The 13,553-nt window shown below is 45.8% G+C and overlaps 1 protein-coding gene and 1 non-coding gene across 4 annotated transcripts in view; both read left to right on the top strand.

Moving 5' to 3' along the window:
* The window catches only part of CERS4 (ceramide synthase 4), a 28,832-nt gene extending 27,531 nt beyond the window's left edge, over positions 1–1,301 (top strand). For all 3 annotated transcript variants that reach the window (XM_074337714.1, XM_074337716.1, XM_074337715.1), the window contains 2 exons: positions 597–753; positions 831–1,301. In XM_074337714.1, coding sequence (XP_074193815.1) covers positions 597–753; positions 831–989 — 316 coding nt within the window. In that variant the 3' untranslated portion in view covers positions 990–1,301. The remainder of the gene's footprint in view (positions 1–596; positions 754–830) is intronic.
* Positions 1,302–3,877: 2,576 nt separating this feature from the next.
* Positions 3,878–3,984, top strand: LOC141573019 (U6 spliceosomal RNA). Its single transcript, XR_012498604.1, has one exon. It is a non-coding gene; the product is annotated as a U6 spliceosomal RNA (small nuclear RNA).
* The last annotated feature ends 9,569 nt before the right edge of the window (positions 3,985–13,553 follow it).

Here is a 13,553-nt window from a genome sequence, read left to right as displayed (position 1 = left end):
GTGAAGGAGGCAGTGGGCATACCAGCCCAGGATTCCAGGGAAAGATGGGAATGTCCAGTGTTGGCAGCCATGAGACTGGATGGGGTCACCTGGGGAGCAGGTGTGGACAGAGGCCCAGTCTCGGGCTCCTGATTACAGGTCAGGGGGAGCATGCAGGGAAGATACAGAGAGAGCAGGTATGAAGTGGGGAGATGGGAGTGTGGGTTCCTAAAGGGCAAAGGGCATCGGGAGAGAGGGCCAGCTGGGCGCCTGCTGCCTGAGCCAGGCAGGCGATGGGTGATCTTACAGCTGATCTGGGTGAGGGTGGCAGGGGGTGAAAGCCTGCTGGGTCGGGGGAGGTGGGAGGAGTGAGGGGGGGGTCTGAGGAGAGAAGGAAATGTGAAAAGACCACCCAGTAGAGCAACTGGGATACTAAGCGCCCCTTGGGGTTCATGGTTGTACAAGCTTATGTGTCCTCATTTAACACAGCCAAGTGAGAGGGGCACTTAATGCCTGGCTGAAGGGCACAGGTATTACTCTGGAGGCAGTGGAGCGCCACCGAAGGTTGTGGAGCAGCTGGTGACGGCCCCTCTGCCTCCTGCCTGGTCCTGCCGCAGGATCCTGTATACCACGTACTACGAGTCCATCGCCAGCTCGGGCCCCTTCTTCGGCTACTACTTCTTCAACTCCCTGCTGCTGCTGCTGCAGCTGCTGCACGTGTTCTGGTCCTACCTCATCCTTCGCATGATCCACAGCTTCGTTAAGAAAGGCCAGGTAGGGCCAGGCGGGGGGCTCACGTGCGCCGCGCCCTGGGGCCCTAGCCCCAGCCTCATGCCCGCCCTGTTCCCCAGATGGAGAAGGACATTCGCAGTGACGTGGAGGAGTTGGACTCGAGTGAAGGGGAGGCGGCCCAGGAGCATCCGCAGCTGAAGAACGGGACGGCGCCCACTGATGGCCCTCGGAGCCGGGCAGCCGTGTGGCTGGCCAACGGGCACATGTCAGCCATGTAGCTGGCGAAGGACTGGCTGTGCGGGGCTGCCCCCAGGGCCTTGGATTTCTGTGGCAGCTGGGCTGGCGGCCCTGGGGCCAGCTCTGTGGAGACAGGGAGGGCCCCACCCCAGGGTTGTGGGGGGGGGCTGGTGATCTGTCTCCAGCCCCTTCCCTCCACCCACCCTCCCTCCTTCCTTCCCTTGGGCCACTGGCCAGTGCTAGGGCGGTGGGCAGCAGCAGGATGGTACAGCCCACCGGAGCCAGCTCCAGGCTGCAGCCTGGGCACTTGGAAGAGCCCCAGGCTGAAAGGGGTCCAATAAAACTTGAATGGAGCCAAATTCTCTGCCTGAGTGTTTGTGTCCCCTGCCACAGCTCCTCGGAGACCCCGAGGAAGCCAGAACTCTGCTTATTAGTACATACCCCACTGATGGGACACTCACTGCCACCCCGGGACATGTGCCAAGCCCCAGGGGACGCTGACAGCAAGCAGCACAGGGAGAGTCCCCTAGATGAGTCCCTCCCAGCCAACGCCTTAGCCAAGAAACCTCCTTCCACCCCAGGGCAGCCTTCAGCCAGCTATTCACAGACCCATCTTACAACTCAGAAGGTACTAGACTTTGCCCAAGGTCATAGAGATCAGAGGGGAGACTCATGCCTGTCCTTGCAGCCCCTGCTCAAGGCTGGCATAACCCTACCCTCGTGGTCCCCAGGGCCTCCCTGGAGACAGTGAAATAGGGTCCAAGGGTGGGGATTTCCACAGGCCTCCCAAGGGTCAGCTTGGGTGAGGTCACTGTCTCTTCAGGAGCTCTGCCCAAATGTGTCCCCCCTCCCCAGCTGAGGGAGGCTGAGGTCCTATGTCCCATACCCCAGAAACCACAGCCACAAGGCCCCATACAGGGCCAGAACACGCTGCCTTCAGGGGACAACAAAGAGGAGGTGAGTTGTGTAAAAGAGAAGTGGGAGGTGGCAAAGGATGGGGGCACCGCAGGGGGACATGGGAGAGGAAATGTGTGAGAGGACAGATCATGAGAGAAAGAAAAAATGGTCAAAGGAACAGACGTGAGAAGAAACAGCGAGGAGAGATGGAGATGGAAAAGGGTGAGGAACAGGAGGTGAGAGAAGACTGACGAGTCGGGATGGCTGAGGGACACGGGGGGGAGTGGGAGGAGGGGTGTGGGTCTCATCTGTGCAGACAGAAAATGGGACTGGGGATACATGGCAGAGGAGAAAGGTCTGTCTCCACTGAGAGACAAGGACGGAGGGAGAGGCAAGAATCAAGAGAAAGCTTTCAAGATGCTGGAAAGGGGCTAGAAAGAGGAGAGGGGAGAACAAAGAGCAGAGGAAAGGCAAACGAAAAGAAAGAGGAGGAGGATGGGAGGGAAAGAGGCATTGCAGAGAAAACGGAGCAGACTCAGGAGGACCAAAGTTGGGAGAGGTAGGGAGAAAGAAGAAACAAGTGAAGGAAACAAGCATCAGCTATTGATATAGATGAAAACAGGAATGGATGGTGTCCTGGAAGCCATGAAAAGCAACTTTCAAGATGGAAAGGGCTCCTGCTACTTCAAATCTTCCTATGCAGAAACTCCCAGTTAAGCCTTGAGTCAAAAACCAGGGGAATCAAATAGGAATCATAGCGGAAATGAAAGATGGGAAATTTTTAAATGGAGAGAAGGAGAAAAGAGAAGGAAAAAGATGTAGAAGAAAAAGTGGAAGAGGAACGAGAGATGGAGGAAGAAAGAAAAAATGAGGAAGACTATCCAGGGATTAGTCAATAAACCCCTTTGGAAACTTTCAATGTTTGAGTTAAACAAATGCCCCACAAATGGAGACAATCTGTCACTTGCATTTGAATTTAACATTCAGAAAAACAGATAAATCAATGGTGTGTTTTTTTAAATTGCAGTTTTCTTTTTTTTTTTCCAAAGGAGGGCACAGCTCACAGTGGCCCATGTGGGGATTTAACCGGCAACTTTGGTGTTGGCACCATGCTCTAACCAACTGAACTAACCAGCCACCTCAAGTCAATGGCTTTTTTAAACACGGGAAGAAATTCAATAAAGAAATGTATAAGCAGAAATATAAGTAAAAGCACAAGAGAGCTTCATGTGATTGAAAGGAATTAAGAACAACATCAATATTTTTAACAACTATATAGAATTACGTTATTTATGTTTATATACAAATATGTATTACTTCACTTTATCATCACTCAGTACCATATAAATGAGGAAACTTAATTACTGGGAAATAATGTGATTTCATCAAGTACCAGTTCCTAAGCCTGAATTTGTACTTTTGTTTCTCAGCTATAAATGCTGTGTGCTTTCAGTTATAACCTGGGAAATATTCTAGGCTCTATCAATTTGTTTCATATGTAATGTTTATATAGTCCCAATTTTCTGTTAAAATTCCTATTGAAAATATTTCAAATTTCTTGTACCTTCACCTCCATAACTTCTTTGCTCTTTGAAATTTTTAAATGTGTTTTAGGAAGATCCCCTTGTTCTTCAGTGGAAATTGTTTTCCAAATTTAACATATTTTGATATATGTCAAATACATGAGTGTGTGGTGAAACATAAAAGTAAAAAGAAAACGAAGCTGAGGGGAGAGAGACAGCAGACTCGGAGCTGGAAAAGAGGATGAGATGTCAGAGAGAAGGGCTCATGGGAAGATGGAAAGACCTGAAGGAAATAAAGGGAGAGAAGAGAGAAATGGCAAAAGAAAAGAAAAAGTACCAAATAAGTATAAAGGGGTTAGCAAATACAAGTGTGAAGGAGTAAATATTAAGAGAGACAGAAAAAGATCCTAGAGGAGGGAAGCGTGAAAATAGAACAGGTTGCCCAGAGGGGAACGACGCAATTGGCCTTGAAGCAAATAAATATGCTCAACATAAAAAAAGTACAAGTGGTGCTCGCTTCGGCAGCACATGTACTAAAATTGGAACGATGCAGAGAAGATTAGCGTGGCCCCTGTGCAAAGATGACACGCAAATTCAGGAAGTGTTCCATATTTTGGGGAATATAATCAATGCTGTAAAGATTTTGTAGGGTGTCAGATGGGCACTTGTCTTATTAGGGACGGTGTCTCATGGACGGTGTAGATGCCTGACCACTGTGCTGTACACCTGAAGCTGAAGCTGAACAATATTGAATGTCAACTATAATTAAATACACGCGTATATATAGTCATGGGATAATGCATAGGGAAGAGTCGATGGAATTGTAACAGCTATATACGATGTCAGAGGGGTAGTAGATTGGGGGAGGGGGTTATCACTTTATGAGGGGTGTAAATGTCTATTACATTGTTTTGTACACCTGAAACTAATAATTTTTTTAAAAGTACAAATGAAAATTCTCCCCAGCTTTGATCTTGGCAAAAATAACGGAATGACAGCGCCCTCTGGTGGTGAATTACTGTCACTTCTAGCTTTTGAAGTTGTGAGGTGTGACAGATACTTATTATATTAATAAATGCAATTTAAAAGGGATATGCAAAAAAAGGCAACCCTCTGCATGGGAGAAAGTATTTGCAAGCCATATATCTTGAAAAGATCTTGTACCCAGAACATATAAAGAACTCTTACAACTCAACAATAACAACAAAAACAAAGGATGGTAAAGGACTTGAATTGACATTTCTCAAAAAAAGATATACAAATAGCTAACAAGCACATGAAAAGATGTTTAACAAATCAAATGATGCTCAATATAAATCAAAACCACAAGATGCCACTTCACACCCATAATCATATAGCAAAAAATAATCAGTGTTGGTGAGGATATGGAAAAATTGCAACAACACTCGTACATTGTTCTTGGGAATGTACATTGTTCTTGGGAATGTTTGATCACTGTGGAACACAGTTTAGCAGCTCCTCAAAAAGTTAAACAATTACCATATGACCTAGCAATTCCACCCCTAGGCATATACCCAAACGAGTTGCAGAGACTCAAATACATGAATGTACATGAATGTTCACAGCAGCACTATTCATAATAGTCAAAAGATGGGGACAACCCAAACGTCCATCAGCAGGTGAATGGATATAAACATTGTATATCCATAAAATGGAACATTATTCAGCCATAAAAAGGAAATGCTGATACATGCTACAACGTGAATGACCCTCAAAAACATAAGCAGGAAAAAAAATAAATAAGTGAAGCCAGACACAAAAGGTCACACATTTTATGATTCCTTTTATATGAAATATCCAGAATAATTAAACCTATAAAAATGGAATGCAGATTGATAGTTGCCAGGGGAGATAGGAAATAACTTTAATGGGTAGAAAAAAATTTTTTTTTGAGTGAACTTTGATAAAGAACTCCCAAATATCAGTGAGAAAGAGCTGCCCAAAAGTAACGGGACCACCAAGATATGAACAGGGAAGTCACAGGAATGGAATTTTTAAAGCATGGGTAAATACAATGGAATATTATTCAGTCTTAAAAAGGAAGGACATTCTGACACATGCTATGACATAGATAAATTTTGAGGACATTATTAAATAAGCCAAACACAAAAAGACAAATACTGTGTGATTCCACTTATTTGAGGTCCCTAGAGGAGTCAGATTCATAGAGACAGGAAGTAGATGGTGGGGTCCAGGGGCTGGGGGAGGAAGAAATGGAGAGTTATTTAATGGATATAGAGTTTCAGTTTTTCAAGATGAAAAGAGTTTTGAGAATTGGTTAAAAAATATGAATGTATGAGGTATGACAATTAAGTTCGGGAACTTGTTGCAACGATGTTGCTAACCTTTTTTGATATCAGAGGGATTATTCATTATGAATTTGTACCAATTGGACAAACAGTTAACCAAGCTTACTATTTGGAAGTGCTGAAAAGGCTGCATGAAAAAGTTAGAAGACCTGAACATTTCACCAACAATTCATGGCTCTTGCATCACGACAATGCACCAGCTCACATGGCACTGTCTGTGAGGGAGTTTTTAGGTAGTAAACAAATAACTGTATCGGAACTCCCTCCCTACTCACCTGATCTGGCTCCCAATGACTTCTTTCTTTACCCAAAGATAAAGGAAATATTGAAAGGAAGATATTTTGATTTCATTCAGGACATCAAGGGTCATACGATGGCAGCTCTGATGGCCATTCCAGAAAAAGAGTTCCAAAATTGCTTTGAAGGATGAACTAGACAATGGCATCGGTGCATAGCTTCCCCAGGGGAGTACTTCGAAGGTGACTGTAGTGATATTCAGCAATGAGGTATGTAGCACTTTTTCTAGGATGAGTTCGTGAACTTAATTGTCCGACCTCATATTTAACCCTACAGAGCTATACACTTAAAATTAGTTAAGATGAAAGACAGAAAAACAAAAATAAATAAAAATAGTTAAGATGGTAATTTTTATGTATGTTTTTACCACAATTTTTTTAAAAATGGGAAAAGTCAATAAATTAGGAATAGAGGGGAATTTCCTCAACTTGATAAAGAACATCTACCCCAAAACCCTACAGCTAGCATCATACTTAATGGTGAGAAACTCAAAGCTTTCCGACTAAAATCAGGAACAAAGCGATGATGTCCCCTCTTACCATACCTTCCGACATCGTGCTAGAAGGTCTAGCTAATGCAATAAGACAAGGAAATGAAAGGGAAGGAAGAAATAAAATTTTGTTCACAGATGATATGATCATCTATACAGAACATCCACAAAAAAAACCCAAAAAAGCCCTCCTGGAACTAATAAGCCATTAGAGCAATGAACATTGCAAGATACAAGGTCAATATACAAAGATACTTTCCTGTGTACCAGCAATTAAAAAGTAGAACTTGAAATTAAAAACACAGTACCACTTACATTAGCACCCTCAAAATTAAATATGTTGGCATAAATCTAACAAAATATGTATAAGTTCTGTATGAGGAAAACTCCAAAAGTGATCAAAGAAATCAAAGAATGGAACAGAATAGAGCCCCAAAACAGACCCCCATAAATATAGTCAATTGATCTCTGACACAGGATCAAAGGCAATACAGTGGGGAAAAAGTAGGGTTTTCGATAAATGTTGCTGGAACAACTGGACATTCACAGGCAAAAAAATGAATCTAGGCACAGATCTTACACCTTTCACAAGTTAACTCAAAATGGACCACAGACTTAAATGTAAAATGCAAAACTGTTAAGATTCCTAGAAGATAACATAGGAAAAAACATAGATGAACTTGGATTTGGTGATGACTTTTTAGATATAACACCAAAGGCATGATCCATGAAGAAAGAGTTGATAAGCTGGACTTCATTAAAGTTAAAATTTTCTGCTCTGTGAAAGACACTATCAAGAGAGAAGATGGGGGTGGCCGGTTAGCTCAGTTGGTTAGAGCTTGGTGTTGATAACACCAAGGTTGCCAGTTGCATGGCCAGCATAGACTGGGAGAAACATTTGCAAAACACATATCTGATAAAGGACTGCTATCTAGGATATACAGAGAACTCTTAAAACAACAAGAAGAAGACAACCCAATTAGAAAATGGCCCAAAGATCACTAAAGAAGATATGCTGATTGCAAATAAGCATATGAAAACATATGTCATCACACATGATATGCCATTGGGGAAAGAAATGTAAATTAAAATCACAAACAAAATAACACTACACACCTGTTAGAACGGCCAAAATCCATTATAGAACACTGACACCCCCAAATGCTGGCGAGGATGTGGAGCCACAGGAACTGTAACTCTCGGCTGGTGGGAATGCAAAATGGTGTGGCCACTTTGGGAGACAGTTCGGTGGTTTCTTACAAAACTTAAGCACACTCTTACCATACGGTCCAGCAACTGTGCTCCTGGTGCTTACCCAGAGGAGTCGAAAACTTATGTCCACATAAACACCTGCACATAAATGTTTATGGCAGCTTTGTACATAATTGCCAAAACCTGGAAACCACCAAGATGTCCTTCAGTAGGTGATGGATAAATAAACTGTAGGACGTCCTGACCATAGACAATTATTCATTGTGAAAAAGAAATAGCTGTGTGGTGACCAGTTAGCTCAGTTGCTTAGATCGTGGTGCTAATAACACCAAGGTTGCCGGTTCGATCCCCTCATGGGCCACTGTGAACTACGCCTTCCTTAAAAACAAAACAAAAACATTAAAAAGAAAGTTATGAAACCACGAAAAGACACAGAAGAACCTTAAGTGCATGTTACTGAGTTTTGAAAGCAGCCGATCCGAAAAGCCTACATAATGGATGATTCCAACTGTATGACATCTGGAACAGGCAAAACTATGGAGACAGTAAAAAGACCAGTTATTTCCAGGAGTTGGAGGGAGGGAGGTGAACAGGTAGAACACAGAGGATTTTTAGAGCAGTGAAACTAGTCTGTACGATACTACAATGATGGATACATGTCCCGATATATTTGTCCAAACCCATAGAATGTCCAACACCCAGAATGAACCCTAATGTAAACTATGGACTCTGGGTGACTATGTGTCCATGTAGGTTCATCCACTGTAGCAAATGCACCATTTGGCTGTGGGATGTTGATAACAGGAAAGGTTGTGCATGTGTGGGGGTGGGGGGGGAATGGGAAATCTCTGTACTGTCTACTAAATTTGCTGTGAACCTAAAACTGCTCTAGAAAATAAAATCTATTAATTTTTAAAAATTTATTGGGGTGACAATTGTTAGTGAAATTACATAGATTTCAGGCGTACAATTCTGTATTACATCATCTATAAATCCCATTGTGTGTTCACCACCCAGAGTCAGTTCTCCTTCCATCACCATATATTCGATCCCCCTTACCTTCATCTCCCACCCCCCACCCACCTCTATTAATTTTTTTTAAAAGACAGCTTCACTAGGAAATCAGGAAAATGCCCTCTGAAATAGCCATAAGATTTATTTTTCAACCATGAGGTTGGAAAAAATTGTTTAAGTTGTGATAATATCAAGTGTTAATGAGATTGTGGGAGAAAATGATATTCTCCTGGGGGATGTGGCGTGTTCTGGAAGACAACTAGGCACTAACTGAAAAAAATGAAAACCTGCTGATCCCACACGCCCGCATAGCACTTCGCAGCAGCCCAGACTCAGCAGGAGTGCCCCAGGATATAGGGGCGTGTCTTGGTAGGAAAAAAGGGGAAACTATCCCAAAAGCCAATAATACGGAAATGTACTAATAAAATGCATTTTAAAATACATATCACTATGAATTACATTCATATAATCAACATGGATACCGAAAACATTGTTGAGTAAAAAAAAAAAAAAAAAAGATAATGAGATGGAAAGAATGGGGGAGAAATCGACCTCTCCCTAAAGGACAAAACCTAGAGGATTTTCCAATAAACTTTTATCAGCATTTCAAGTAGCAGATAATTCCCATCTTATTCAGGTTGACACCAAGAAGAGAAAAAGGAATGAGAGGGGGGAAAACACCCAACTTCTTTTAAGGGGATAGTATAACCTACAAAACCAAACCAGATAGGGCTACCACATGGACAAGTCTGGAAAACATGCTGCTCAGTGAAAGAAGCCAGATACAAAAGGCGACATACTGTAGGATTCTGTTTATCTGAAATGTCCAGAACAGGCAAATCCACAGAGACAGAAAGCAGATCAGGCATTACCAGGGGTGGTGGAGGGGAGGGAATGGTTTCCATTTGGGGTGATGGGAATGTTCTGGAAGAAGACAGAGGTGGTCGTTGCATAGCACTCTGAATGTCCTAACTGCCACTGAGTTGTTCCCTTTCAAATGGTTCATTTCATTACATAAATTTCACCTCAATAAAAATAAAAACAGGGCAGGCTGGTGGCTCAGGTGGTTGGAGCGCCATGCTCCTAACGTCGAGATCGCTGGTTCGATTCCTATATGGGCCAGTGAGCTGCGCCCTCTACAGCTAAGATTGTGAACAATGGCTCTCCCTGGAGCTGGGCTGCAGTAAGTAGCTGGAGGTTGGCATGAGCTGCCATGGGTTGCCACGGGCTGCTGAGGGCTGCCGTGGGCTACCATGTGCCTCCATGAGTGGCCGGTGGCCAGCATGAGTGGCCAGCAGCCAGCGTGAGCCGGCGAGAGCTGCGGTGAGCTGCTGAGCGGCCAACCCACGACCAGCAACTGACTGCCTCAGCGGGTGGGGGTGGGGGGAGTGCAAGGCTCATAATACTAGCATGGGCTAGGGCGCTGTGTCCTACACAACTAGATTGAGAAACAACGGCTTGAACCGGAGTGGGGAAGGGGGAGGCAGAAGGGAAAAAAAACAAAACAAAAGCCCACTAATTAAAAAAGACATATGCACCCCTATGTTCATTGCAGCACTATTTGCAATAGCCAAGATATGGAAGCAACCTAAGTGCTCATCAATAGACAACTGGATAAAGATGTACTACCTTTATACAATGGACTATTAATTGGCCATAAAAAAAAGAATGAAATCTTACCATTTGTGACAACAGGGATGGACCTGGAAGTTATTATGCTAAGCGAGGTAAGTCAGACAGAGAAAGACAAATATCATTGTGATCTCGCTTATATGCAGAATCTAATGAACAAAACAAACAAACAGAACAGAAACAGACTCATAGATACAGAGAACAAACTGTTGGTTGCCAGAGAGGAGGAGGTTGGGGGCACGGTGAAAAAAGTGAAGGGATTAAGTACAAACAGGTAGTTCCAAATAATCACAGGAATGTAAATTATAGCATAGGGAATATAGTCTCTAATATCATAATAACTATATAGTGCCAGGTGGGTACTAGACTTATCGGGGGGATAACTTCATAGGTTATATAAATGTCTAACCACTACACTGTACACCCAAAACTAATATACTATTGAAAAACCTTTTTAAAATTGAAAACCCATTTTTAAATTGAAAAAAATAAAACATGATAGTAACATTAAAAAAAAAAAAGAACCGCCAACCAGAACCATGAGATAGAATATATCGACAGTTGTTGGGAGCCCCTGAGCATGCGGTGGTTGGCTCCCCTGATAACAGAACCCAAGTGATACTCCAGAAAGAGCCAGATCCTAGGCCCCTGCTTAGGCGGCATGTGACATCTGCAGCTGGCCTCACAGCCTCTGGCCCACTGTGGCTGACCATGCCTGAGCAAAAGGTGAAAAACCTACAGACAAGAAAACCCTACCCTCTGGAATAACTCCTTCCTGCCAACTGTTAGAAGCCCACCACAGTTCCGTCTCTGTGGCAGGCACCTTGGCCAGCTTGGGGTGCACCCAGGGGGTGCAGAGGGAACGCCTTGTACCCCCGGAGGTGGGGCACCTTCTGCTCCACCATCAGTCCAGGCCCCAGCCCCTATCCTGGTTGCAGCCCACCTTCCATGCCTCAACCCACTGCCCAACAGAGAACTCAGTCTCCAACACGCTGCCCGAGGTCAAATCTCCAAAACCCACCTCAAGCACCTTCCCCATGGGGAGCAGGGTCCCAAAGCTGATCTTTCCCACCTGCAGGAAGCCCTCCAGGTGCACATGCTTGCTCTGTCTATTATTGGGGCCAGCTTCCTGCCTGCCAGATGTGGGAGCTGAGACCCTGTGTGGGACCCTGTGTGCTCCCCCAGCACTGGGCTGCATGGAGCCAGCTGGCAGCAGACACCTAGTCCACCTCCAAGGATGTCAGGGAGGTCCCCACAAGGACACTACTTGAGTCCTGGTCACCCCATTCAATGACGAGGAAACCAAAGGTCAGAGAAAAGCCTTGCCTCATCACCCAGCAGTTAGGGTGTATTTTCTGTATTCTTGACGCTCCGGTAACTGGGGTCTCCCCAACCAGGGAGGGACTGTCCTTTGTGGTTAGCTTGTGCCTAAAGATAGAACAACTCACATCAACTCAACCAACCCAGAGCCACCATCCCCCACCCTGATGACCCCAGGGCCAGATGCCTGACATTAAGCTGTTCTGATCGCCAGGCATCCATTTCGAAAGACATCCATCTTGAACAAACACAACGCCAGCCTTAGGACTCAGCTACTAGCAAAACCACCAGATAAGAATCAGGCTGCTCCCACCATGAAGTTCCCTCTTGCAGAAAGTCCTGGTGACCTAGGTAACTGACCACTCGAGCGACCCCGTGTCTCCCTTCCTGCACCGTAATTCCCGCTCTCATGCTTCTTTTTTTTTTTTTTTTAAGATTTTTTTTTAATTGGGGAAGGGGAACAGGACTTTATTGGGGAATAGTGTGTACTTCCAGGCCTTTTTTTCAAGTCAAGTTGTTGTCCTTTCAGTCTTAGTTGGGGAGGGCGCAGCTCAGCTCCAGGTCCAGTTGCCGTTTCTAGTTGCAGGGGGCACAGCCCACCATCCCTTGCTGGAGTCGAACCGGCAACCTTGTGGTTGAGAGGACACACTCCAACCAACTGAGCCATCCGGCAGCTCAGCGGCAGCTCAGCTCAAGGTGCCGTGTTCAATCTTAGTTGCAGGGGGCACTGCCCATCATCCCTTGCGGGACTCGAGGAATCAAACTGGCAACCTTGTGGTTGAGAGCCCACTGGCCCATGTGGGAATAGAACCGGCAGCCTTAGGAGTTAGGAGCATGGAGCTCTAACCGCCTGAGCCACCGGGCGGGCCCCGCTCTCATGCTTTAAATTAGCCAATAAAAAAACCAGGAAGCCCTACTTGCCCCACCCTCAGATCCTAACACAGGGAGAGCCCCAGGTTAGTTCTCTCTCTCTCTCTCTCTCTCTCTCTCTCTCTCGCTCTCGCTCTCGCTCTCGCTCTCGCTCTCGCTCTCTCTCTCTCTCTCTCCCTCTCCCTCTCTCTCTCTGTCCCCCCACAGTGTGGCCCGGGGCCGGCCATGTACCCTCCAGGACCTGTGAGTAATACATCTTGTTCCTCAAAGTTCCCGATGGTTATTGCTGAGGTCCATCCTGGGATCATACTATGAATCACAGGGCTGGTCCAGCCAGAACGCTGGCCCTGGTTGGCGAACTGTCTGCTGGGGGAGCAGGCATAGCATGGACTCAGGTGAGTGTCTCAGGCATTCCTAGCTGAGCGCAGCAGTCAGCAGGCTGAGACTCACACAGCAGCCAGAGCCCCCAGAACATTCTCTTAGCAATCCCATTCCTGCTTACCCCGCCTTGCCCATGCCCTGTGGTGGAAACCACAGCAAGGGCTCTGCGTTTACCCACAACCTGCCTCTGCGTCCTGACACCCCAGTGCTCCCCCATGTGGCCCTGCCAGGCATGGCATGCCCCTGCCTCAGGAACTAGGAATTACAAAGTGGCTTTTCAACGGCAGTCTTCTACTGATCTGTTGGCCTCATCGTACCTGAATAATAAAACCTACATTTTAGAACGGGGTGGAGCTGGGACCAATCCACGACACTTGGTTTCCATCTCAAGGAGGAGGCAGCCATAATGGATGGGGGCCCCCAGCAGGCACTGTCCAAGCTCCTCTTTGCAGAAGCCTGTGAGTAATGCAGGCTTCCCTGCTGCTCTGGCCCCACTGTCCCTGCTCTGGATCCCGGAGGCAGAAAGGCTGACAGGACATCCAGGGCTGGGTCCCAAGTCCCACCCTCTGTGGGCTGGGCACTCCACCACAGACCCCAAGGATGCCTGGGCAGAGAGAGACAGAGGCTGAGAGGCAGGCG

The sequence above is a fragment of the Rhinolophus sinicus genome, linkage group LG07 (genome assembly GCF_036562045.2).
Source record: "Rhinolophus sinicus isolate RSC01 linkage group LG07, ASM3656204v1, whole genome shotgun sequence".
Taxonomy (NCBI): Eukaryota; Metazoa; Chordata; class Mammalia; order Chiroptera; family Rhinolophidae; genus Rhinolophus; species Rhinolophus sinicus.
This window is presented reverse-complemented; position numbering and strand designations above follow the sequence as displayed.